Source organism: Gallinula chloropus (assembly GCF_964237585.1).
Source record: "Gallinula chloropus genome assembly, chromosome: 2".
Lineage (NCBI taxonomy): Eukaryota > Metazoa > Chordata > Aves > Gruiformes > Rallidae > Gallinula > Gallinula chloropus.
Window position 1 is genome coordinate 3,130,986 of NC_140086.1, and position 27,570 is coordinate 3,158,555.

Consider the following 27,570-nt stretch of genomic DNA (forward strand, 5'->3'; position numbering starts at 1 on the left):
CCAAGATCCTTTCTAGTGCCTGGCCAGCCCTGAGCTGGCCTTACAGAGAGCTCAGCTGTCTGTGGGTTCCCTGTCAGTGCTGCCTGCAGCTTCTCTGCAGCTTCTCTGTGGCACATCACTGTCATCCCTTTGCCAGGACCCCTTTTATTTATAGTGTCACCCACCAATCTGACACCTCGTCATGTGCAGCCACTTCTTTGCTCACATCCTGATGCTGGCAAAGACCTCCTGGAAGCAGTCTGTGGGCTGATCAAGGAGGGCCCATGCCAGAGACCTGCTGGGCTGGATCTTACTCTCCTGTTATTGCTGGGAGGGACACACGGGCAGCCAGTGGTACCACAGATGAGAGCACAACTGTGCCAGAGCCTATGGGCCAACAGGACCTGGAGACTGGGGCTGTGAGGACTGGTGGGAGAAAGTACTAGTCTTAAGTGAACAGGTCCATCACCTCATCTCTAATCCTTATGGCTGGCATCAGTCATTTCTTGCATTTCATCTCTTTCCAGGTCTTGAGTGACTGTGGATTGGCTTATCCCCTACAAGCTGTTTTAATTGCCAGGGACAATGTGGGCTTTGCTTTGGCATCCCCAGCTGAAGCCCTTCATTGGCTGTACCCTCTGCCTGGTCTTTACATCTCCTCCAACCTGATCTGTTTGAACAGCTTGGCTGCAGTTGCTTCTCCTGGGACAGTGGCAGAAAAGCTTGCAGCAGGACAATGCACATCTCCCAGCCCATGCTGCAGTCAGGAATACCACAGCCCAAGTCAGCCATGCTACAGCAGTGGCTCTGATGGTAAGGAGTTAATAGGGATATCACTGAGCACAGATGCAGTATCCAGCTGCATAGCAGGAAGAAATGCCAAGCTATAAACCTGGTGTCTGAACAACAGGCTGGAACAAAGCACCAGGGAAGCACCTGGGACCAGGCAGAGCAGGAACAACAGGGGACATCACAGGACCTGCCTTGGAGAGGCATCTCTTTCCCCCCACACCCCCCATTTGGACACATGTGACTGAAAGATTTGGCTCAGCTTCACCGAGTTGCAGTATGAAAAATGTCCTCCTTCTCCTGCAGCCTTTTGCCAGCTACAAGTGATCCTTCAGGCAGTGGAGATGCTCCCACCAAAGGGACCAGATTCAGTACAGGCTGGCAAGGAAATTCAGACCTTGCACTGAAAGTCACAACCCCAGCCATTGTGTGATCACCTCCATACCACAGTGCTGCTTCCTGGTGCTATTCACTGCTGCACACTTGCAAAGTCCTCCTGCGTTGGATGAAGCACAGCTAATTTACACCAGAATATCTCCCTCCTTCCCTTAAAATCCCCCTGGCTTTTGAATCACTTGTCTGAAGCATTTCTAGACCACAAAACATTTGCAAGGCCACTGGGTAACAATTTTAACCCATAGCCAAGGTCAACACACTTTGATTTACCCAAGACCCATGATGTGTTGAGCTGCTGCCATGAAAGGCATATGTGAAGGGAGACCACAAAACCTCTCCAGATTAGACCTGCCATATATTTAGGTGAAATTCATTCCCACCTTCCCAGATCACACTCTCTAATATCACTACATATTATTCCCCTTCTATTGCAGAAGGGTGGAAGGTTTTGTTGTAGAACCTACCAGTTACAAGTCCTTGCACAGCAAGAAAGACCCAGTGACAGAAGAAAGCAGTCCTGCTCTCTCCTCATCACGCTCTGCATACCTCCTTCTACAGTCAGTGAGAAGGCATGACACGGACATCAGCAAAGAGGCTGTATCACAGTAAGGTCAGCTTTGGCTTAATGAACCATGGCTGTTCAGATAATTCAGACAAAGCAGTGACTTAGAAGTAGGCAGTGTGATGAGCAGCGGTCTGTGAGAAGCACAGTCTGGTTAGGGCTTTGCATCTAACACTTTTAGCCTTCTCTGGCTAATGGCAACAACACAAAACCTCATATGGCAGTGGGATGAGAACAAACAGAGAGATGACTGTTGGCTTGGTGTGTGACTGGTTGGATAAACCCATGCTAACCTGGGAGGAAAAGAGTTGGTTAGCTGGGTCATTGAAACAGCAAAGCGAGTCAATGCAGTCAGCCCAGCCAGGAAGTGCAGTGACCAGGCAGTGTGTCAGCTCCAGATGCTGTTGTGGTAGGTCAGAGCTTACCTATTTGAGGTGCAGGGTACCCGTAGTGCTGCAGTTCATCAGTGTCCTCTCGCTTTCTGTTATCTGTGGACCTCAGCGATTGGCTTCTGGAATTATAGCGTCCATTGGCTATGGCAAGGTAATGGGTCATGTAAATACACCTTGGTTCACTCTGCAAGATCTTTCACTACAAAGGTTACATGTATAAACAACAGCGACCTGCAACGTTTGGTTGACACGACCACCTGCTTTTCCAACCCCAGCAACCCTGGTCACCAGCAATCCCCGAGGCTTTCTCACCAAGCCAGCCTGCAAGACTGGGACAGGCTGGAAGCTCAACCCTTTGTTTCTCAGTGAGAATTGGGACCGTGCAGAATATGATCCCTTGTGCCTGGTCTATTTATTAATAGCAATGATTTTCTAGGGTGTCTATACTCTTAGCTGCACTTGTGGAGGATTTAGCCTTTTCAGATGCTCTGACAATGAATCCCACCATCCCTAAGAGTGTTTTGAGATCTAGGGTAATGACTGGGAGTATTTTTTTGGTGGAAAATTCTGCCTTGCAACCAACATCTACTTATCAATGCTTTGTAGAGTAACCAGAAAATGCTGAGTGGAGCAGGCAGGTGAGGACAGATGAAAAGGAAAGGGGTAGTTGAAAAGGATGTCTCCTTCATAGACTCTACCCTACTACTCTCAGTAAGGAATTCTAGTAGGTCAGGTGTCAACAAAGAGACTTATGTACAAACAGAGCTACAGCTGGGCACCTTTCCAGTCCAGGTGAAAGAGTAAAGCTGCTCATCCTGGTGTTCAAACTGAAAATCTCCCACTGAAGACCAAAGCATTGAGATCAGAAGGTAAATAATGCACCCACTGTAAATTAACAACATTTAACTCCTGACTGACAGCTAGCTCTCCTGTTGCTTCCAAACCCACATTTCTGCCAGGTTTTCATTTGCATACCATGTGGATCTTCCCTGAATTTGCTACAGGTGAAACAAAAATTGTCATTCTCCCTGGTGTTGGGCATGTTGCAACCCTGACACGTGCCCTCCCTAGAAAACAGAGAAACAACCAGGCAATAGCAACCAAATCCCACCCACCATTACTGCCTGCTGTAAATCAGGAGAGCTCAGCTGACTCCACTGGAGTCATGCAGAATAGCAGAGAGAAGAGATGAACCCAAGTAATCTGTGATCTGGCAACCAATTTGTTTCCAAACAGCAAGTGCCAGGCAGAGGATCTTTTCCCCCAAGGAGGTAAAACAGTCAGACATCTTTTCAAGAAGTACAAACTGCCAAGAGATGATGGTGACAAATTTGATCCTGGAACCCTGAGAAAATTAATAAAGGTTAATGAAGCTTCAGTGTGATGGCAAGAGTCTTTATTGATATCCAAAAAGGGAAAGCAGAGGAGGGAGAGGAATGATTCAGAGTCCCTGCCAGGAGCCAGACTTTATATTCAGCAGCTTGGTTCGTGGAAGAGGCCCATCTAGTTTGTGAATTATATTATTCCCAATTACTGATGCACAAAAGCAGGACTTAACGAATGTAGGAACTGATCACACTGACTCCTCCAGTGTTCCCAGCACCGACTGGTCCCTGACTGCTGGATGGAGGGGATGGGATAGAGCAGTCACTCTTCTGTCATCATCAAGGGAAAAGCACCCATAGCCAGACATCAGGATTACAAACTACCTGATATTGGGATACACCTTGGTTTTGTCTGGTTCTTTACTGGAATAGAAAGTGCCCAAATCCTATGGGTTTTGTAGCTACAAAGTCCTGGGGCTTCCCTGAGTGAGATGCAATTAAAAACTATAAACATGTCAACCTCTAATGAGCTTCACATTATCCAGTATCTTGAGTTTTCTTAGGGGACAGTTTAATTAGTCCCATATTTGGGACACATGACAAACACTTCTCCATTCCCACCACCTATTGCTGGTTATACCCACACACTTTCATCTGCTTTGATTTAGGCCAAAACCACACAAAACCTCCATCTGTTGTAAATCCCAAAGGCTTCTCAGAGATTTTCTTTTTAGGCTGGGAGGAGAAACAGAGGCTGGGCAACAAGGAGTAGATGTAGAGCTTGGGCAGCTTTGTCAGCTGCCCAGAGCAAGGAAGACAACAAGGGGATATCCCAGAAACATCCAGTGAGCATGGAGGGATGGAGAGGAAGCAGGAAAGAAGGAAGGAAAAATAAGAGCAAAATAAGAGTTTTAAATGCAACTTTGGCATCCTGGACCTCCTCTCACCAGTTATTCGGACCCAACATTATTGGTATCTACTAACAACTCATCCTGTTCTCAAAGGAGCTGCACAATTTCCTTTGCTCCCTGATGAATATGACAACCCTGTACTGTTATTGCTCGCTCTAATTAAAGGCAGTCAGGTCTAGTGGATGAAAATGTGACCCTTCCAGCTTGCCCAGTGTCTCCCCCAGCAAAGACTGCCTCCAGTCCTATGTTGGGATTGCTTTGTTGCAGCAGCAGGCTGCCTCCCTTATGGAAAAGGTGTTGCAGGGAAGCTGGTCTGCTGCCATTTAACATGGTGTATGTTCTAGATTGAACTTGGACAGTTGCCTTGAATATATGCAATAATTACATTGTGATTCTGAACAAAGCAGAGAGAAGCCAGGTTCTATATGCACAAAGTTCATGCAAGTGATGCGCTGCTGTGGGTTTTTTGCCCCTGAAACCCTCCTGGGGTGGAGGCCACAGAATAAAGGCAGTGGGAAACCGGTTGGATTTCCACAACCTGCTTCCCACAACGGTGTCAGTGGAGAGGAGCAATGCCAGGATCAAAGGAAGACCTAGACTTAGTTTACATCCCAGCTATATAAATGCCATGAGGATAGCACAACATTGAAACAGCCAGCACCTTGGAGCACCTAGCATGAGGGCTAGAGAAATAACACCTTCAGAGGGGACACAGAGACATTTGAAGTGCAAGAGAAAGTAAGCACATGAGATTTGGGAAGAACATATCTGAAATGTGAATAGAGAGGATGATATTGAAATGCTGGCAGTGGTGGGAAGAGGAAGCAGGTGACCAACACTTCTAATGAGAACATGTAATGTGTCAGACAGAACCCTGCAACACAACCAAGGGAAAAAAACACCCTAATGCAGAGTCTTTGCACTGTTGTGGGCCAAGGTTTTAACATCCAAGTGTATCTCACCACAGCTACAGGCTTTTCACTCTATAGTCACCCCTCAAACAGGAGAGGCAAAGAAAATAGAAGGACCATGCAAATTGTTCAAGCAAGCTGGGGTGCTGAGAATGAAAGGATAGATGAGAGCAAAAAGTGGAAAGGGATGATTAAAGACCCTTGTTGAAGCAGGATAAATGTCTCTCAGTACAGTAAAACTGGAGGACAAGGTGTTGGCTACGGAGTTTCTAGGACACCTAGCAGCTGCTAAAGGAGTAAAACTGAGAGGGGTTGAACTACCCCCAAACCCCAAGATCTTGGAGGATGTAGAAGAGGGTCATTTTGGAGGCCACTGGGTACATGGCAATTGCACCACCTAAAGAAATGGTGTAAAGCATTTTGGTTTGGCCATCTGAAACTTGCCATTGGCAGAGATGCATGACTCCCAGATACAAAATACCTGATCCACCATTAAAAGTAGGACTGGATGAAGTCCCTGTAAGCAGCAGGAGGTACATGTATAGGACAAGACATTCTTCCAGCTTGCAAGGAGTTCTAGCCTGGCCTGTGGGCAGTCAGGATGCTCTCACACATGCACAGGATATTTCAGCTTGGTGGTTGCAGCAAAAAAGGCTATTTTTAATGAAAAACAGGGGCGGCAGAGAATGAAACTGAGGCTCAGTCTTTTGAATGTCACGTGGAACGTGGATTTCTTCACGCCACTAACAGCTACAGCTGAAGGGCCGGATCCTGAACCTGCTTGACGCTGGGAATCCAGCATGGATTGACAGGACTGCACTGGCGTCACACTTCTGCACCGGAGGGCAGGATGTGACCACCCTTTTCCCAGCCTAGGGGAGATGTATCTGCCCGATCTGCATATTCATAAATGTCAGAGATGGTTTTGTGTTGCCTCTGCCAGATGGGATGGCAGGATTTCAGCTGGCTCCTCCGCTGACTTTCATTCCCCAGGAATAAATGCAGGCTGCCTACATCTCTGATTTGTTCTTGCATTTCTCCAGCACTGCTGAATTCCAGCGCCAGGGTCAGACCCCGTGACACCCCTCCTCTGGTTTGGATGTTGTCCTGCCACATTGCAGGTCCAGCCTCCCTTGCGAGGACCCTCTGTGTGCCAGGTTGTGAGCATCCACAGCTTTTAGGACTGTGCATCCAAAAGGGGCTACAGAAGCACAGCGGGTGTTCCCTTCCATTCAAAGGGGGTGGACCTGGAGAGATTCTCTGGAAGCGCTTGCCACCACACTCGGGTTGGCATTTTTTTTCCCTCCCTTTCTAAAACAGCAGCTCCTGGCCAAATCCAACAGATGGAGGAAATCTCCCCTGTCTGTGCAGGAGAGGAGGATACCACTGGGCCCTTTGCCTCTAGCAAGGAAAAATCAGAGTTACAATAAACACTGAGTGTTGTCCTTCAGATTATGTCTCTTGAGCTGAACAGCTGCCATGAAAAAAATCTCTGCCTAAGCCAAGCTGCTGCTACCAAAGATCCCTTTCCTGTTTGGGATGAGCCTTCATGACAGATTTTCTTCAGTGTTTTACTGTTTTGGGGTTTTGCCCATGGAGATTAACTTACCTGGCTTACTTGCTGTTGGACTTGAGTATGTATCCCTGGGGAAAATTAAGCCAGATGAAGATCATCAAGCAAGAGAATCCATTACATGAAATGGCAGAGATGGTGGCCCAAGCAAGTGGAAAAACATAAAGCCCATGTACAAGCGGCACCTGTGGAGTCATTTGGCTATTCCTGTGCAGTGATTTCAAACAGCACTATGGCCTCCAGACAACATGTTCAAACTCAGGTCTGGGAATCACATGGCTTTACCTATATTTTGGTGACCAAGCTGTCAGAAGTCGTGTCTCTTGGAAAGGCTGAGAAAAAAAAACATTCTCACTGCTGCACACTGAGACCTGCTGAAGGTCCAGCTGGGGCAGCTCTGGATGAGGAAAGATGGCAGGACCTGGAGAAGGTCCAGCTGGGGGAGGAGCTGCATGGCAAGGAAGGTTAGATCCCTCTAGCTCATTTACCATGACCAGGCAAAATAAAACAACCAATAGAACCCTCACAGATCTCTTCAAATGTTCATCTCAGTAGCTCCCACTGATCACCTGTTCCAACTGTGGTATCAGATTAAGACCTTTCCCTGCTGTTGGAGATCCAAATAAACATCTAAAACACTCTTGCTAATCACCCATTAACTTACGAGCTGCCTTGGCAGAAGAAAGGAAGGAAAAGCTAAAGGAAAAGATGGATTTATCCTTATAGATGGTGGTATTATTCTGACATAACTTGCATGGCCAGCAACTGGTAATACTTTTCAGTGGTGACATTATTTTTCTTGGACAAAATTCAATTTATCCCCACAGCAAAGAGGAAAATATCAGAGTACTCATCCCTGTTTGGTTTTGCAGTTTTATCAGGATTATAGAGGGCCTTTTTGTCAAGGAAAAGAATGTTTTTTTCCTGTTTGTTTTACACTACAAAATTAAGGTATCAGCCACTCCACAATAATACTCTCAACACTTGAGAACTAGTTGAGCATTATTACAAGTTACTGAAATGTTGCACAATTTAGGATAAAGATGTTGTTTTTCTGTTCAGTTCTTCTTCCAGTCTTTTTTTTCCCTCACAAACTAAAAAAAAAAAAAAAATCTATTTAACTGCAACATATAAAGAACACTTAGGAAAATAAGGGTGCAAGTGGAAGAATGAATACCCTACTCATCACTAACAAATCTATCAGTAAAAGGCAGTATGACACATTTAAAACAGAGGATTTCTATTCTACCTTTTTATCTTCTCTGGTTTTGGTACAGATCACAGCAAAGAAAAGGAAAGGATATGTGCAAAACAGAAGTCCTTCCTGGGTCAAAAGAGCCCATCTCTTGGGCATGACTGCAAAGGCAACAAGGTACAGATTCACTGAGGAGCAAGTTCAGAGCCAAATGCAGAGTTTGGGTAGATATGAAAGAGACACTGATTTATTTTGAGATAGGACACAGACCTCAAGGTGTTCATGGGCAAGTCTTGAAAGAGTAATTAATTAACTCATATTGTCCCTCAAACACTTTCCAGCTTGACAACATGAAGTCCTCACAAAGGGGCTCAGCAGTTTGTCTGCAAAGAGGCCCTTGGGAAAATTAATCATAATTAACTTATGTATTTCAAAGAGAGAAATCAATTTGTGCTGTCCCACTCTGTGGGCATACTCTTTTTCCAAACTAGGGCCTTCCACTTAGCTCAAGATCCTTTCTTCCCTAATAAGCTCATCTAAGCTAGCTGTACTGCAGTTTGGAGCAGGAGTTGACTTGGTAAGGGAAGGAGGACAGGAAGGCAAGTGAAATCATTTACTGAATCATAGCCACTTCCCCCAGTCACAGTCAGGCACTTAGGATCAGAGTTGCTGAATGCTGTGTTCTGGAAAAGATGAGTAAATATTCACTAGATTATCCTTTACTGTTGTGCTCTGTGCAATGTGTGGAGCTGGAAACCCAACCCAGGCTTACAAGCTCCATGGTTGCCCAACATTCCATTCCATCCATCCTTGCTACAGACATCTCAGGAGATCTAGCATGAAGAAGAGTAAAGTTTTGCCCCTGGGGCAGATCAAGGGAAGAGACTATGTTCCTTGCTCAGTGATGGTGAGGTTAGACCTGGAAAACCGTGTTCAGACTGAGGACTTCCAGTTCAAAATGGGCGTGAAGGAATCATACAGGTCCCATGGAGGGCTTGGAGTATGGTTAAGGATGGAGAAGGATGTCCTGCAATGAGAATGTGGGGGCTTGGTTGATCCCCTCACTTGTCCTGCACAGGAGTAGCACTGTAAGGAGGGCTTTTGCTTGTTGCCCCATGTGCCCCCATGTTCAAAGAATCAGTGCACACACAGAGCACCTTCCACCCATCCACAATGCCATCTCCACTTTCTTCTCCTTCACAGCTTTGTCCACCAAGACCAACGTGGCCCTTCTTCCAGCTCCATTAAGTCACACTCAAGTTCACCCTTTCAAATCCAGCTTCCAGGTCCCTGCCCACAGATGGATGCACTCTGACCCTCACTGCCCCAAGCCACAGCTGCATTATAACTCCAAAGTCACTAATAAGCATGAGAGACATAGATTAGATTTCCCTAGTGTGGGCGAACCTCAGGGAGAAATTATCAGCTGTGAGTCAAGGAGATGAAATTCAATATATTAGAAAGTTTCATTAAAAAAAAAAAGGAAAAAAGCGGGGGAAAACATCTAATTGCAACATGATTTAAATTTATAGAAGTGGTAAAAAATGCATGAAATCATTTTAGCCCTTATTAGAGGAATATATTTATGTCCCTCTATTCGAACTTCCCCTTTATCAGGAGATGCTTCCTTGCCTTTGAAGACAGCTGAACTTTCCCTAGTTATTTTGCTAGTTGGATGAGTTATTTAAACATTCTCTACTATGAATTTGAAATAAGAAGGGGAGAATAATTAAAATCAGCCATTCACTTGCGTTTTCTGGGCTGAGCCTCTTATGTTGTTGTTTTTTTCCTCTTCAACCTCCTCTCCACTCAGCTAATGCAAAATAAGCACTGGGGATAAAAGCGTTGCAGGTCACCAGCTCCACCCATTGATATCTCCCTGATGACAATTTGTCCCCTGCCCTCTGGAGAAGAGTACCTGGAGAGAACCTGCATTACAGGAGGAGAGGACTGCGTCTGCCAAAGACTTTGCCTTGTGCAAGTCCCGTGTTTTGTCTGTCTAACTGCCAGATCTTTTCCTATATCATAGAATTCATAGAATTGTAGGGGTTGGAAGGGACCTCCAGAGATCATCAGGTCCAACCCCCCTGCCAAAGCAGGGTCCCTAGGACATATCACTCAGATAGGCGTCCAGACGAGTCTTGAATATCTCCAGAGAAGGAGACTCCACCACCTTCCTGGGCAGCCTGTCCTAGGGCTCTGTCACCCTCACTGTGAGAAAGTTTTTCTGCATGTTGGTGCAGAACTTCCTGTGCTCCAACTTGCAGCCATTGCCCCTTGTCCTGTCTCCACAGACCACTGAAAAGGGGCTGGCTGATTCCCCCTGCATCCTCTGCTTAAGATAATTATAGACCTTAATTAGGTCCCCCCCTTAGTCTTCTCTTCTCAAGACTGAAGAGTCCCAACTTACTCAGCCACTATAGGCTTCGTTTTTTAAAACAAAGGGACAACAACACTACTCTTGACTGAGAAGGTGAACTAAGACCCAAGATTAGCATCTCTCTTAGCTCCATGCTTTATTTATTCAGGAGAGAGGCTGCAGCTATCAAAGAGATCCCTTTACAAGTTATATTTTGCCATCGGTGGCAGATTTACCCCCAATGCCTACTTATATATCCCTATAGGTTAACCCTTACTTGTTTGGGTAAAGGTTGGGTCTGCAGGTGTTGGCGTGTGTCAGCACGTGTGCGTGTGCATGCGTGACCGCGAAACAGGCAGGGAAGGGAAGGGCAGGGCCATGCACAGCTGAAATCACATGCTTTCTTGGGCTTGACGTTCTGCCACCACCCTTCAGGAGTTCCCCCGTGCCTCTAGAGCATCCTCCCTTATTTCCGATGACCAGGCCGGGCTCCACGTGAGAAGGGCGACACAGTGGCGCGCGCGTGCAAGGGAACATGCCTCCACTTACTATTGCACGCCTTCCTATTGCACAGCCGTCCTTCCTCCAGGACTCCCTCGCAGACGAGACCTTCGTTGGGAAGGGGCTTGCAGGTTCGCATGCGGGTCTGTAGGCCTCCCCCGCAGTCCTTGGTGCAGTCACCCCAAGCCGACCACGGGTTCCAACCACCTGGGCAAAAGCCAGAAAAGCCCCCGTCAGCTTCAGTGAGAGCCCAGCAGCCCAAGAAGTCAAGGCCATGCTAAGCTGGCAGGCCCTACAATGTACCCACTGAAACTGGGCTGTCTTTGAATGTGATAGGGCTAGACAATACAGAAGAGCCCAGTAAGTCAAGAGATAAGAGTGAAAGTGAGAAGCGTTGCCTTTTCTTTGACTTCTCTTCAACTGTTCCCTATCTATAATCAGGGACTTTGCCTCCTGGGAAATCCTGCCCCATTTCTAACTAGTCCAGCTCTTCCTGTGCTTGTTGCAGCAAAGATGTTCCCTCCTCTGAGAAGACCCTCTTCCCACTTTGTGGCATGTTGACTCCTAAACCTAGAAGGCACTTGCAAGATACAAATTCAGCATTGGTGAAGTTGTCTCTCCTCCCTCTTTCCCTACACAAAAACATAGAATCATAGAATCATAAAATCATAGAATTGTAGGGGTTGGAAGGGACCTCAAGAGATCATCGGGTCCAACCCCCCTGCTAAAGCAGGCTCCCTAGGACATATCACTCAGATAGGCGTCCAGATGGGTCTTGGATATGTCCAGAGATGGAGACTCCACCACCTCCCTGAGCAGCCTGTCCCAGGGCTCTGTCACCCTCACTGGGAAAAAGTTCTTCAGCATGTTGGTGTGGAACTTCCTGTGCTCCAACTTGTAGCCATTGCCCCTTGTCCTGTCCCCACAGACACTGAAAAGGGGCTGGCTGATTCCCCCTGCATCCCCTGCTTAAGATAATTATAAACTTTAATTAGGTCCCCCCTTAGTCTTCTCTTCTCAAGGCTCAAGAGTCCCAACTTACTCAGCCTATCCTCACAGGGGAGATGTTCCAGGCCCCTAATCATCTTCGTGGCCCTTCTTTGGACTCTGTCCAGGAGATCCCTGTCCTTTTTAAACGAAGGAGCCCAGAACTGGACACAGTAACATGTGCCTATGTGTAGACAGCACCCACTTCCCCCCAAAAAGACACTCCTTTTCCTTATACTGCAGATACCACCAGCAGCAGAGAAGCCCTGCTCTCAAGGACAGCTTCGGTGAGGGCATATTTCTTTCCAGCACCCTTGCAGCACCCATGGGGAGAAATGTGGGAGCACCACAAAGTAAAGGTGCTTTCTTTGGTTTCCCTTTCCAGTCATACTCAGCTGCTGGTGTAAAAAACATGCAACTTTCCCCCTTGTACCACCAGCTGCAGACCTGCAAAATGATGGAACCAGCAAACTTCTTGCTATAGGGATGGTCTTGCCACTTGCAGAAGGGGAATGCTGAGCCTCTGCAGTCTTCTCCATCCTAAGGCTTTACAGCTTGTTGCCAAGAACAACTGGCTCTTGTGGGATGTCCATAAACTTTGGTGACAAGGTGGACCTTTAAGACCATCTCTATCTAGCTTGCCTCACACTGGTCAAAGCCTTGAAGCAAGGCACCTGCAAGACACCCCAAAAAGGCTGGGACTGGTGCTGTCAAAAGACAGCAGGGGATGTAGATGATCTTTAAGGTCCATTCCAACCCAAACCACTCCATGATTCAATGATTCTGTAATCATCCAGTCTCTGGATAAGCTGTCACATCTCTTGATGTGGCCAGTTCACTCCTCATCAGCTGTACACAGCAAGCTAAAATCTACTCTGTGACAGGCCTCTGCTTTTAAGAGCTGGTGACTGCTTCTGCTCCATCATTTGCTCACCTCATGGAGAGGATGAGAAGTGGTCCTTACCCCAGAGACTGCTTGCTCTCAGATGGCTGTTTTTCCTGCTGTGTATTCTTACCCAAAGCTGTCCTTGGAGATGCTTCAGATCCAAGAAATTCAGCCATGTGCCATACTCAGATAAAGATAATGAGCTAAACTAATGAGGAAACACTGGGAGAAAGGTAAATGCTGCTTTGTAAAAAAAAAAAAAAAAACCATTTTCACTTTCTTCCCAAGAGTCAGAGAGTTTAGAGATGCAAATGATCCATTTCAGCTGACTCAGCATCCCTGTACTGCTATTTATGAGGTGATGGAGACCACAGCTGTCCTCTGGGCTATGGGCTCCACTGCTCCCTGTACATCTTAGGCAGGACACCAGCCCTGTTCAGAAAAAACAAGTCCTCAACAGCCCTACTAGGTGCCAGCTCAGAATATAGGGATATTATCAGCACCCCCTTGCACAGGGATGGGCAGATAATTATTCACCTCCATCACATAAAGCTGTGGAATTCTATTTCTCCTCCCAAAACAGGGATGCTCTACTACTACCAAATTAGAAGGGCTCTTGCTTTTACTCTCAAGAAAGAGTGAGATTAAGCACATGTTCATCACCATTCACGCTGCTAAATCCAGTGGAATCTGCTTAGATACTTAATAATGAGAACAACATGGGAAAGTAGAGCAGGATGAAAATGCAAGCTAGTGAACCTGCCAGCAAGGTGCTCAGAGATGCTGGCAACAGTGTGGAGGATGGAGTTGTTACTGGCAGGCAATAAATGTCTGACCTTGAAGAAGATTGTCTTTCCCTTGAAAGTCACTTTCTCTGCTGGTTCGTTTTCTGAACAGCACAGGGAAAGAGGTTTGCATCTCCCATTTCCTGATGGTAGACAGATTGTGTTTCAGTTGCAAGAGAGGCCATTGGCATAATGGCAGGTATCCTGATGCCTTCCTTGAGCTGATCAATAGGATATCTGTAACCAGACATATTCTGGAACTAATCAACTCCCTCTTTGCCCTTTTAATGATGTATTTCTTTATTCCCATTCCCTTCCAAATCAGTAGTGGGGCTGGGAAAGGGAGAAAGCATGTCCCACAAACCTTGGTTAGGTTTGGCTTGTGGTTTATTTACTTGGGATGCTTTCTGAGTTAAAATGCATAATTACTGCTGTGTCTTAAAAGGTTATTTTATGTTGTGCTTGTAAGCAGCGTGCAGAGTGGTTACTCAAACCGATTGCCTGTCATGGTGTACCCAGTTTGATGATGGGTTACTCAAACACGTCTGCATTTCAGGATGTAACCTATTATAATGACATTAAAACCCTAAAAATATAAAGTAACAGATGCTGTCCAGGCTCACTACAGGAAAGAGTGGGGGGTAGTGTAGGTTTCAGTTTTTTTACTTCTCTCTCTGCTTAGCAGCAGCAATGGAAGAACCAGTCCAAGTAACGTAAAAGCCACCCTAATCTCAAACCCTTAACTGGAATGGGATCACATTAGGAGGTTGAGCACAGATAGCTGTCTTCCTCTCCTTATTCCTCAGTTTCCATCCCATTTGTGAGTACTAAAGAGAAGTTAGAGTATAAGTACCAGAACACTTATTAAATCAACATAGACATTTATATCCAAGACAAAGGTATTTCCCAGTTTATGGAGTAGTCCTTTTTTATCATCAGGTTGTCCCATGGTCCTGACAAATGAAATACTGCATGTTATTTATCCTGTTTATTGGCTGTCAGATAAACCTTTTGAAATCTCCCTTCTTTTCCTGGGTCTAGTCATTCTCTGTTTCAAGTGATTTGTCTTTTTTAGTGGTGCTGTAAACAAGCGGTTAAGGGCCTATTATATAAAGTTATACCCATCCCTTCTTTGAAGGGGGGGAAGTGCTGTGCCACAAGTTAAACACTTGGCTCTTCTGCCCACTACCTGAGTTGCATCAAAAGTCCTGGGTTGCATCAAAAGAAGAATGGACAGCAGATGAAGAGAGGTGATTCTGTCCCTTTCCTCTGGTGAGACCCCACCTGCAGTACTGTGTCCAGCACTGGAGCCTTCAGCACAACATGGATATGGACCTCTTAGAATGGGTCCAGAGGACATCCATGAGGATGATCAGAGGACTGGAGCACCTCTCCTACAAAGACACACTGGGAGAGTTAGTCTTGTTCAGCCTGGAGGCCTTCCAGTACCTGAAGGGGACCTACAGGAAAGCTGGGGAGGAACTGTTTATAAAGGCATGTAGTGACAGGACAGGGGACAATTGTTTTAAACTAGAGCAGGATAGGTTTAGATTAGACATTAGGAAAGAATTTTTCACTCTGAGGGTGGTGAGACACTGGCACAGGTTGCTCAGAGAGGTAGTGGTGGCCCCATTTCATTCATGATCAGCTTGAAGAAACTCTGAGAAACCTCATGTAAAGGTGGACCTGCTTACTGCAGGGGGTAGGACTAGATGACCTTTAAAGGTCCATTCAAACCTAACACATTCTATGATTCTATGAAAGCATCAGACTGATGGAAAGGAGTAGATGACAAGGGAATGAACTACCATAGCTGTGGAACAGCTGAACTATGACAACATACAGATGCTTTTAGCCAAGTGCAGGAGCTGCAGGAGAGGCACAAATGGGATTTTGTCACTGCACTGGCTGTGCACATGCCCCATCATTCAGTCCACTGGGAGTGACTTGTTGAGCTGCAACCAGGGGGACAGTTTCTCATGGACACCCATCTCCAGAAAACCTTTGTACCCACCCCCACCTGTCTGTTGCACAGTTCCCTCCTTTGTCCCTTCCTATATTTCAAGCATGGGGTTGGGGACCTTGCTGATGATGAGCAGCGAGTAGCCCATGCAGAATACAACACAGCACTCCTCTGACATTAATGAGACAGTCCCTTTTGCCCCTGGAGTCCCATTTCATCAGCTCTCAACAAACTGCTGCACCCTGCTGATGGACGTAGTTTGAGTTGCCATCTGTCCTTAATCCAGAAATAATGAGTCTGCTGCAATTGCTTTGTAAAGGATCTTTTGCTTTTCAAAGGCACTTACTCCTTTGAAGGTCACATACCCAACCCGTTCCCACTTAGAAAAGTTCTGTTCAGCTACAGCCTTGGAGAACTGCATCTCTTCCTCACTTTGCTCTTTATTCCCTTTCACTGGAGTAGCTGTGGTTCATGCCTCCAGCTCCAGAGGTTTCCAGCACGACTAGTAGCCATCACCTCAATCACATAGCAAGGTTTGGCTTGGAGATTTTATTTTTTGAGAATGCTCCTAGCCCCTAGCACGGTTTTTGCAAAGGTGGCTGTTGGGTATGTGTCCAGTTCTGGGCTCCTTGGTTTAAAAAGGACAGGGATCTCCTGGACAGAGTCCAAAGAAGGGCCACGAAGATGATTAGGGGCCTGGAGCATCTCCCCTATGAGGAAAGGCTGAGTAAGTTGGGACTGTTCAGCCTTGAGAAGAGAAGACTAAGGGGGGACCTAATTAAAGTTTATAATTATCTGAAGCAGGGGATGCAGGGGGAATCAACCAGCCCCTTTTCAGTGGTCTGTGGGGATAGGGCAAGGGGCAATGGCTGCAAGTTGGAGCACAGGAAGTTCCACACCAACATGCAGAAGAACTTTTTCCCAGTGAGGGTGACAGAGCCCTGGGACAGGCTGCCCAGGGAGGTGGTGGAGTCTCCTTCTCTGGAGATATTCAAGACCCATCTGCACGCCTATCTGAGTGATATGTCCTAGGGACCCTGCTTTGGCAGGGGGGTTGGACCCGATGATCTCTTGAGGTCCCTTCCAACACCTACGATTCTATGATTCTATATGAGGCTGCTGCTCATGGGACTATGAGTGCCATGGAGACTGTCATTCAAGGAGACCTTTAATCCAGTTTCTAAAGGGCTTTTTGATCCTCCCCAGTTGGTTCTTATCATGATCACATACTAAAACAAATTACTTTTCATGGTAGACTGACCCAGTGAATTCCAGTTCTCCACAGTGAAAGGGAAAAAAAAATTCAAGATGGCCAGAATCCACTGGCAAGTTCATATTTGCCTTTTCTTGTTCTGAATCTTAAGCAGACATGCCAAAAGAACAGGTCTTTCCTACTACAAATTCACTGGGCCACTTAGACTCCTCATCCAAACACTCTTGATCTTTGGGAAGATTTGCATCCCGATCCAGAGTTTATCTTCGCAGCTGACAGCTGTGATGTGTCTCAGCTGCCAGTCAATCATGCCTTTTAATTTAACAGCAATGCCTTAAATTAGATGTCAGTAACAGCAAAAAAAACCTAAGGAATCAACACAAAACAATCAATAGATCACGGGAAAAGGGTCTTTGCTGACACACTACATCCATCTCCGATTTTGTTTTTTTGGATTTAGCCTTCCACTGACCCCAGCTGCAGACACTTCTTGTTGGCAGCTCTCTCAAACTCATCAGGCCAGGACATCTTGTCTCTGAAATACATGCCGAGACTGCATAAAGCCACCACAGTTCTGTGTTTTTTACCACTGGAAATTTTTGCACTGGACCTTATATCACGGTATCTTGAGGCCCTGAAAAATCATCAGCAGTTCACAAATGAGTGAAAAATAAAAGTGACCTTTCATGCAAATAGGGAGAAGGATGCTGAAAGGAGAGCGAGATTGTTTTATACCATCTGAAAGGTAAATTTGTTGTACAATGGGAAAAGCAAGAAAGCGGCTCCACAGGGTTTTATCACTTTCCTTTCTTACTATGCTGGGAAAAAAAGGAGGTCCAGAAGGGAATATTTTGAAGACAGCCTTCTATTACACAAAACAGTGATCTTTCCCTGGAGAGCCATGCATTCAGTTTGCTACTTCTGTGGAAGAAAGGGGGGGGAAAAAAATCAGGAAGATGTCCCCTCCTCACGTCCCATGTGATGAAAGCCTTTGGCAGCACAAGTGAGTTGCTCCAGTGGTTCATTCTCTGCTATTTGAACAATAAATCATGTGTTTTGGGAACTTTGCTGGTTTGCTTATTGTGCACACTAATATCAAAACCAATCCCCTCCCCCAAGTTCCCTGAAACCCACAACCTTCCTGCTTCAAACAGCCATATTATTGATCTAGAGAGGCAAAATGAAAATGTGCAAGAACCTTCTTATGCCCAACGTCCATACTGGGTGCCATGACCTCTGGTAGGTTATCTGACTAATTACACATGGAATTAAACACAAAGACTCAGAGGTGATTGAAGAAATACGCTAGGCAGGGGCACCCTGGTAACCTCATGAGTGAATATGGACTGTGATGAATGGACCATACATAAGGTGCAGCCTCCAAGGAGAAGAGTCTGAAACCTGGTGTGAAGGTGAGTCATCATGAAAGAAATGCTTGGGAGTACCATGCAAACCAAGGATCTTCATTGTGTAAAGGGCTACAGGACATACTGTCCAGTAGAGAAAGGAAAATTTAGGGTTGAGAGTCTGGGGATTGCACACAACTTCTTTGGGGGATAATCAGGAGTGAGGTGGGGAAGATATTATGTATTAATCACTAGCAAACTTGAAGCTAAATGAGCCAGTGAGTCAGGTAGGGGAGATCCAAAACAGGAGGTTGATCTGTACAACCAGGTTCATCTTTTCTGTTCTGTATGTGTTTACTTCTAATAAACTCTATATTAATTTCAGCCATAATCATACACCAGGACTCTCCTCCATGGAAAGAGAGATGGTTGGGCTTGGGAAAATGTTGAAGGTGCATTAAAAGTTCACGAGTGACCAGGACAAGGTAACCAGTGAATGGGTGTTCATTGTCTTTTCTAAAATTAGAATTGAGGGGTGTCAAATGAAACTAGCAGGAGGCAGGTGCAAAATCAATGAAGGACATAATTCACAGACACAGCACTGTCAAGCTGTGCAATGCTTGTCACAGCATGCAAAAGGCACCAGAATTTCTGTGAGTACAAAAAGTAGCAAGAGAAACACGTGAAGGAGAAACCCACCAAAGACAGCATACAAAGACAGCAGCTCCTGCTCAAAAGGTCTCCAGGCTACAAGTTGTTGAAGGCTGGAAGTGGTGGTCTTGTTCTACTATTTTTCCTTGGTAGCCACAACTAAAGAGAGAACAGTGTGCTGAAAGACCCCTGATCTGGCCAACAAGATGGTTTCTGGGGCTTTCCCAGTTGCTTGGCCTCTTCCTTCCTTAACTTTATTATTATGTCTCTCTTTTATGGAGATGTGCTCAGAGCACAGATGGCTCAAGGTCGGGCCAGTATTCCCCACCACCCTTCAAAAAGGCTCCTCAGATCACTCAGTTCTGTGTACCCAAATAAGTGATGTGATTTTTCCAAAGCTGCTGAGTGGCTGAAGCTGTCACTGATTTCCATAACATTCACAAGTGCAAATGAAGGTGACTGAGGACTCATTTGAACAAACATTTAGGACCAGCTTCAATCTTGCCTTGATCTGCAAATCATCGAAGGAGGATGGAAATAAGGCCACAGTGCTCAGCTTTCAAGGAAACCCAGCATAAATCTGTGCTTATTACATGAATCCCTGCAAATGAAACACCAGGGATAAAGGGGGATTATTTATGAGGAAATAGTGGGGGAGGTGGGCAGGGAAATGAGAAAGAAAATGTTTAGTCTGGAACAGGAGATCACATAAGACTGTGGAAAAGTCTTCCCCTCAGAAAGCCGCAGAGGCTTAATCATTTAACTTATTTCAAAGCAGAAGAGGAAAAATATCAGAGAACAGACTTGTGAAGGAAAAAAAAATCCAGCGTGCACCACTGGGGAGGAATGAAATGCTTTCCCGCCCCGAACCTCTCTGATACTGTATAAATCACATCACAGCCGAGTTCACACACTATTTGCTTCTTCAAGTTATTGCAGACCTCGGTGCAAAGCACAGGGGGGATGTATTAGCATAGACACATGCGAGCTTCTGTGCGGCGATAAACACACGGACGTATTAAAAGCTAACTCTGTATAGCTCAAGTTGATTGAAGCCTTTCCTGATAGGAGTGTTGATATCTGTTTTCATAAAAAGCCTGCTCAGAAAGGAAATAAAAGAAGACCCTTTGTGAAATATTACAGAATCATAGAATTGTAGGGGTTGGAAGGGACCTCGAGAGATCATCGGGTCCAACCCCCCTGCCAAAGCAGCTCCCTAGGACATATCACTCAGATAGGCGTCCAGCTGGGTCTTGAATATCTCCAGTGAAGGAGACTCCACCACCCCCCTGGGCAGCCTGTCCCAGGGCTCTGTCACCCTCACTGGGAAAAAGTTCTTCAGCATGTTGGTGCGGAACTTCCTGTGCTCCAACTTGCAGCCATTGCCCCTTGTCCTGTCTCCACAGACCACTGAAAAGGGGCTGGCTGATTCCCCCTGCATCCTCTGCTTCAGATAATTACAGACTTTAATTAGGTCCCCCCCTTAGTCTTCTCTTCTCAAGGCTGAACAGTCCCAACTTACTCAGCCTTTCCTCGTAGGGGAGATGCTCCAGGCCCTTCATCATCTTCGTAGCCTCCTCTGGACTCTCTCCAGGAGATCCCTGTCCTTTTTATACCAGGGAGCCCAGAACTGGACACAATACTCCAGGTGGGGCCTGACCAGGGCAGAGTAGAGGGGGAGGATCACCTCCTTTGACCTGCTGGCTACACTCCTCCGGATGCACCCCAGGATCCCATTGGCTCTCTTAGCCACCAAGGCACACTGCTGGCTCATGGCCAACCTGTCATCAACGAATATCCTTTCATGTTCTGTCTGCCCTGGCTTGAAGTGCCTCAGTTTCCCCCAAATAATTTTCTCCCTTCTATATAAAGCACATGTGGGGACGCGGCACAAACCCATAAAGGCGTTGACATGTTGTAACACCCAGAGCTTTGCGAGCCTCATGCAATTTCCACCGGTTTCCTGAACAGTATTTCCAGCTGAAGGATTTCTATGGTCCCCAAGACTGCAGTTTCTCAATCCTCCACGAGCTACGACATATTTCTCTTTGCAAGAGCCCTGCAAGGCTGGGCTGTGCTATTATTGACTCTGCGGGATGAACCAGGGAGGGGCTGGAAAGATGAAAGGCTCTCCTGCAGTATCACAGGGCACCTGCTGTACGGCACAAAGAGAAGTTAAATTTTCGTTAAGGTAAGCATCTTACAGGAGGACATAGAGTAAATCACCCACGAGGATAAGCCAGGAGTCAGATGTCCCTCCCTCCCTTCCTCAGAGCGGTTTTGCCAAGGAGATACCCCTCTGCAGACACTATTTGTGGCTCACAGCACTCCTGACTCCACTAACTGCTCCCAAGACAGAGCCAGAAACATGAACTCTGGCGCAATGCTGAAGCAGCTGCCTTGGCAGTTATTAAACCAAATATTTAATGACGTTTTGATACGCACAGCCAAACCCTCTTCACACAGAGATGTCAGTAATAAGGATTTTGCCTGGAAGGGGAACGGAGGCGGTTGAAAACCACATGAAAGCACTCGGTGTGTGTGCACCTCTGAGGAAGGCTGGCGAACAAGCAAGTTGTCAGCAGGCATTTCTCCCTTCGGTGTCCTCTCCTTCACAGAGCTGTCGGTTACACTCATCCTGCAGTGGGAAGATGCTAATCCTGGCTGCCTTGCTGGGCATAGACTGCCTTTACCAGCTCATCCTCTGACACATCGTTAGTGTTTCTTTCACTGCAGAAGAGAGCAGGCTCTGGGCTTGTCTCTGTGTGTCGTTTCCGCCTGTGTCTCTTATTGAGTCCCTTCATTAGGTGGGGGGACAGTCAGAATGGTTGGGTCACTTGAGGAAGGTGAGTGAAAAAACCTGGGAGAGTTAAATACTAATGTGTGTAAGAGTAAGGATGTAGAGCAGAGAGATTATCTGCAAGCCAAAGCTGGTGGCTGATAAGGACTGCATGCCCAGCCACCCCAACTTTGCTGAGAAAACATACTCAACATTGTCCAACGACAGTTAAAACAGACCTTGGGAGAGCTGCTGTCTGAACTGGATTGCTTGAGACCAAAACTTGCATTGTGTAGTTAAGCATCTGAGATCCTTTACTAGGTTGACCATTCCCGCTGGGATCAGGAATGGCATTAGGGATTAATGCCTGGGACCAGCCTGAGCGTGGTAGGATCCAGCTCCCATCTTGACAAGGATGTGAGGAAATAACATGGAGCTATGTCTGCACTTGAGATGTCCAGAGATGGGGTTACTGCACCAGGACAGGTCATAAAGATGTGGAATGAATGTGTCTACTTTTTACCCTACTCTGCCAGATCAGTTCCAATGAGAGCAAAATAAAATAGCATGTGAGATGCAGCATATTCCTCTTTGTCAGAGATATAGGGCCTTTGACTGGACCATGGTGGGAAGGGGAGAATCTTTCCACTCCAAACCCCACTACGTTGGGAAGGGATTTCCTTCCTGGATGTGCTGCTCACAAAGGTGTTAAAAAAAAATATCTTTAAAAATCATTCATTACCTGTAGGATGGAAAAGGTCAGATTAAGTTGAATCCCTTAAATTTTTACTGGATGCTGCCTTGTCCTGGGCAGAGTTTGCCCTGAGTTTGCAGGTGGTTGGTAAATAATAGCAGTAATAAAGGTTGTACACACAATTTAGAGGCAATGTGTAGCATACAGTGCCAAATCTTTCCCTGTATGTGATGGTGAACTGCAGAAAAATCTAAGGTATCATGTCCACACAGGTCTCTGAAGGATGTCTGAAATACCTCCTATCCCATTGCTTGCACCTTCACCACAAAACCTATCTCTCTGTTCTCTGGGACAATTGCAGTGGGCCCATCTGGAAGGAGATCAGGTCCTTGGCACCACAGATCTTGAAGTTAGCCATGAAGTCTTTCATTCATTGCCCTTTGCATGATCTCTTTGATTTATTCAGTGCTGAACAGTCAGCATTACATTTTGCTTGCTTGCAGCCAGTGCTCTTCTGACAATTAATTGAGCACTATCAGTTGCTCTAATTAATTAGAACATTTTAAAAATGGAGACACTTTTTTAATCTGCCAGTGTTTAAGGTAGGAAACAGATATCTGAGATATGAGCAGATCCGGCTTGGGAATCCTGTCTGCAGATGTGTGAAGGGGATTATTATATAGCAAACATCTGCATGTGTCCCATGGGCAACTGGGACTACCATGTACAGTCCAAGCAGAAGGCAGAGCTACATTCACACCTTTGGAGGCACCCAAATGAAGAGCTACCACTAGGTAGCTCTAAAGAGCCAGCACCAGTCATTCTGCGTCTGGAATAATCACCATGTGGTATCCAGCATGCCTTAGCATCAAGGGCAAGAAATCAATATCATCAATCTGGATCAACATTATAATTAAGAGGTTGATATTGATCTTTTGACATTGATGCTAAGGTGTGGTGGATATGTGAGCTATTAGCATCGTTGATGGAAATTTGAAGTTGGGGCACTATAAAACAAGCTGTGGGCATTGCAGTACACCCACAGATCCTTTGGAGACACTGGATTCTGAGGATTAAAGCGGTTCTCTGACTGTTTCATAAACAGCTGTTCCCAAAGTCATCATCTTTGCTATCAATGGTGAAATGGGATTACTCACACATGGTTGTTATGTCCCTCCAAAGTCCTGGGATGACACAGGGAAATGCAACTCCACCTAGTCCTGCAGGCAGCAGACCTGTGGTCTCATACTCTGTTTTTATCCTGAAATAGGAGTTCAGGTCTCGTTCTTCATAATGGCTTGATGCAGAATAGCTTGTGTGGCCACATTACCTTGCTGCAGATGAGGTGACCCTCTGATTTGTCCTGTTAAGACTGCTGAAAGAAAGTCTTTTTCCCTAACAAATATCTGAAACACCTTCATGACTATTTTCTAACCCTGCTGAGACAGACTCTAATGTCCTTAAATCTCCATCCAACAGGGATCAAAATCTGTCCTGCTTTAAACCATTCTTTCCTACAAACAAATGTAATGAAATTCCCTTGGCCTGAGGTCCTGCTTAAGAAAGACATAGTACTGAGACACTCTATCAGCTCAGATGATGATGAGATGCCACGAAGGCTCAGCATTTACCCAGGCTTCAGCAAATGATTTTTTTCCCCTGTTATTCATATTTGTCATTTATATTCCAGCAGTGTTAAGAGGCCTTGACTAAGATGAGAGCCGTCCTGGGATTGGCACTCTACAGGCAAAACAGTCACAGACAGTCCTTGATCCTAAGAGCTTGCATTAGGTAGTGCCTAAATACTGCTGTGATTGGTACTACAGAGCGAGAGAGGTGAGTGTGCATGGAGAGTAAAGAGGAGAAAAGTGGATATATTAACAGATATACAGAGATTCAGGCTACTTTACAAATTATTGACCGTACTTAAATGTTAATCATTGTGCACATTAGCTACTTTTGCTGTGAGAAAACGCAGACAAACATCCCTGAGCTATAAGACTGTCTGCACAAATGGGTAGATTCTGAGCAGACCAAGGATGTTATTTTCCTCCCAGCACATTCCCTGAAATTGAGTGGAAATTAATCTATACACAAAAAAATAGAGGATGGAGACTGATGGAGGAAGATTTCTCTGCATCTTTTTTTTCCCTTTTGTCACCATCAGTGCACAGAGGAGTCAGGGTGGTTGGGGTGGTCATTGATTGCTAGCACTATTCAGGATGGAGGGCAAATACACTAGGTGATTAATTGCTCTCTTAGACTCCATGAAACCAAAATTATGGCTAAATCCCATCTGGATAACCACATGAACGCAACCCAGGAGTGATGTTCGGCCCTGATCTCCACAACTTTTATATAAAGTCCTCATAAACCTGTTCCCCATGGCACAAAAGAAGTGTGGTGGCCAACTCCAAGTGTTATCTGCAACCCCTGCAGCTCCCAGACCAATACTTGTTTGATTCCAGTGTCTCTCAACAAGTTTTAGTCCCTCCATTTCCTCTCTCTGCATCTCTCCACATCACCTTTCTGATAAGTACAATCCAACACCTCACCTAGAAAAGGTGGCTGTTCTTTCAGCAATTCTCACTTAGCACAGAGCACACCACAGCTAATAATTATTATCTATTAATTACAAGTAACCACTACCTGAGGAGTTGTGTTGCATTTTATTTTTCTCTGTGGTCATCTGGGATGGTCCATGATAGCCAAAAGCAGAATGCTGGGTGAAGGACAGATCTGCACTGCATTGCTTCAGGGGGGTTACCAGATGTCTCAGGTTGGATACATCTTTTTTGAGCACATCAGTATGAGCCAAGAGCAACACCTACTGGCCGAGCTCATGTAGATCTGGAACAATCCATGGACTTTACAGACCACAAGACATCTGTGAGGTATTTTTTGTTAGTACTTAAATACAAGGGTTAGCACCAGCATTTCCCAGCTGTGGAAGCTGTCACCCAAATATCTTAGCCCTCTGCACCTAGACATAGGTTTTATCCATGTATAATCTGAAATTTGCTGTTGAAACCCACTGTGTCCTGGGTAGCTCATCTCAGAAGACATTAAGTACTTGTTTACCTCCACCTCTTCACAAGATAGTTCTTCCTGCACATCCCATAAAGTGTTCCTGGGCTGAAGCAGATTGAAGATGACTAGAAGTTGGTATGTTGCCACTGAAGCTGGGAGAAAATTACAGTGTGTGTGTGGGATATTCAAGTGGTCTAACTTTAGACATCAAAAATAAAGGTACAAATTTGGAAACTAGATGTGTTGGTGAGTCTTCTGGTGTGGGGGTTAAGAGCAACAGCACACATGTGTGTATTTCAAGGGGTGGGCTCAGCGTAACAATTGCTGCTGGTAAATCTGGATTGTGGGGAAAGATGGGAGGTAAGGACTTTACCATCCCAAAAGAGGCTGTCCTGGTGTGTGTTAAATTCAGCATGGTTATCAGCCTTTGTTCTGCCTCACCCTCAGCCTCTCCCGTTATGATCATTCTCCAAAAGAGAGTGTGGGAATGTGTGGAAATAAGAGAGAAATCAGTGATGCCTCACATGAGAAATGCAAGTGAAAGAGACTGTGAGTTCATCTTATTAGGAAGACTGAATCTAAAATTCATTAATAATAAGCATAACTCATGCCTCCATTTCTGCTGCCTGGCAGACAGGGCCATTTGGCCATTGATGGGTGGACAGAGCTCTAAAGAACTCCAAATTAATTACACGTAAAATATGATTTTCTGCCCTCAGGAGAGCAACTTCTCCCTGCAGAGCAAGATGTAAAGGGAAGAGTGAAGCCACTTGGTCCATATTCTGAGCTGACTGCAAGATCACATACAGTCCTTCAAAACATTGCCAGGATGGGCAACATCTCAGCTAATTGTAGATGTCTATGGTACAGGTGGGTCTACCTGAGCACTTCATAATTCAAGGAAGAAAATAAGATCTTTTATAGAAGGTAGGCTATCTGTTTTCCCATTTTGCTTTAAGGTGAAATTCCCATTTCTCTCTGTTGACTCTAGAGGGAGACCAGATGATCTCCCCTTAGATATCAAAGATGTCATTTGGTCAGAGGAATCCTTCTCTCATTGCATGGGGGACTGAGAGATGGTAGAGAGACATAAGTGGTTAAAATGAGCAGGAACCACAAACCAAAACTCTATAAAATGAGAAGGAACAAACCCACCTGCTGCAGGCAGGTGGTGAACTTGCTCCATATAGGCATTTTGCCTGCTGACTCACAGCCACATCCAACTGTCCATTTGGCAATGTCCTTTTACTATATGATGTCCAGGTGTTCCTTGAAGACAAGGTTGAAACCAGGACATCTTAGGTCTGCAGGGAGCTGTGCCCTTTGGATGGGTAGGGACCAGCAGTATCACAGGACTCAGGACTTCTGGTCAGGCTTGCTAGAAGTCTGGTGCATGATCTCAGAAGAGTTATCTTTCTTCTGTCTCCCTTTTTTAAGCTAGGTAAGGTGCCTGATTATGATGGGAAAAATTATGGCATAGGAAGGTACTGAAACTGTGAGAAGAAAGACGAATTTCACTCTTTTTAACTGAGATCTATAGACACAGATCCCAGCTGGAAAGAGTCCTGTGCATATTTTACTAATCTTAGTGCAACCCAAACCCAAACAGTACCAAGCTTCATCCAGAAAAGGACCATAACCAAACTCAGCTCTTTGGAAAGGTATGGTACCTGTCAGCATAAGCAGGTAAAACAAGGTAAGGCAGATAAGGTGGATTTATCTTCTTCTTGATTCTGGTCCATAGGTGATTGCACAGCTGGGGCCATGTTGGACCCTTATATGATCCCAGCACCTCATTGGGAGGAGAGTCATATTCTTACAGTGAAATGGTTCACTCAGCTTCTTCTAACTCCCTCCAGGACCAGCACAGGGAAATGGTGGTTGAGGCCAATGGCATTTCAACAGGACAAGGAAAAACAGACTACTCATTAAGGCTCATTTTGTGTCTTTCTTCCTGCCCTTATCTGATGCTTTGTGGGAGCTACCATGACTTGTACCTGGTTTCATACACAGGGAAAGGCCACCCACAGTCTGAGTCTCCCTTCACTCTCTGCCAGACTGTAATCTTCCTAGTTATTTCAAGTGGCACATGGAAGGTTTTAACAGCAAGTGTCTGAAGAAGGTACATGCAAAGGAGTCCTCTTACATCTGACAAAAAAATGATAACTCTGTGCTTCAGGAGCGTGGGGCCCTGGTTTCAGCCCTATGCCTCCCAGCTGGCCACTATTTCCTGATAATAGGTTGAATCAAAATTCTGCTTCCAAGCAGATGGGATGGTTGAGGTTTTCTGCTCCCTGGCTGAGCAGGCACATGAGGATGCACGCAGGTAAGACGTGAGCGGAG

At 45.7% G+C, this 27,570-nt stretch overlaps 1 protein-coding gene across 1 annotated transcript in view; it reads right to left on the minus strand.

The window, feature by feature from the left end:
- Window positions 1–27,570, minus strand: part of ADGRB1 (adhesion G protein-coupled receptor B1) — a gene marked incomplete at both ends in the record, with an annotated part of 216,676 nt that overhangs the window by 159,772 nt on the left and 29,334 nt on the right. The window contains 2 exons of the mRNA XM_084279731.1: window positions 2,152–2,259; window positions 10,942–11,100. Of these exons, the coding sequence (XP_084135857.1) occupies window positions 2,152–2,259; window positions 10,942–11,100 (267 nt within the window). The remainder of the gene's footprint in view (window positions 1–2,151; window positions 2,260–10,941; window positions 11,101–27,570) is intronic.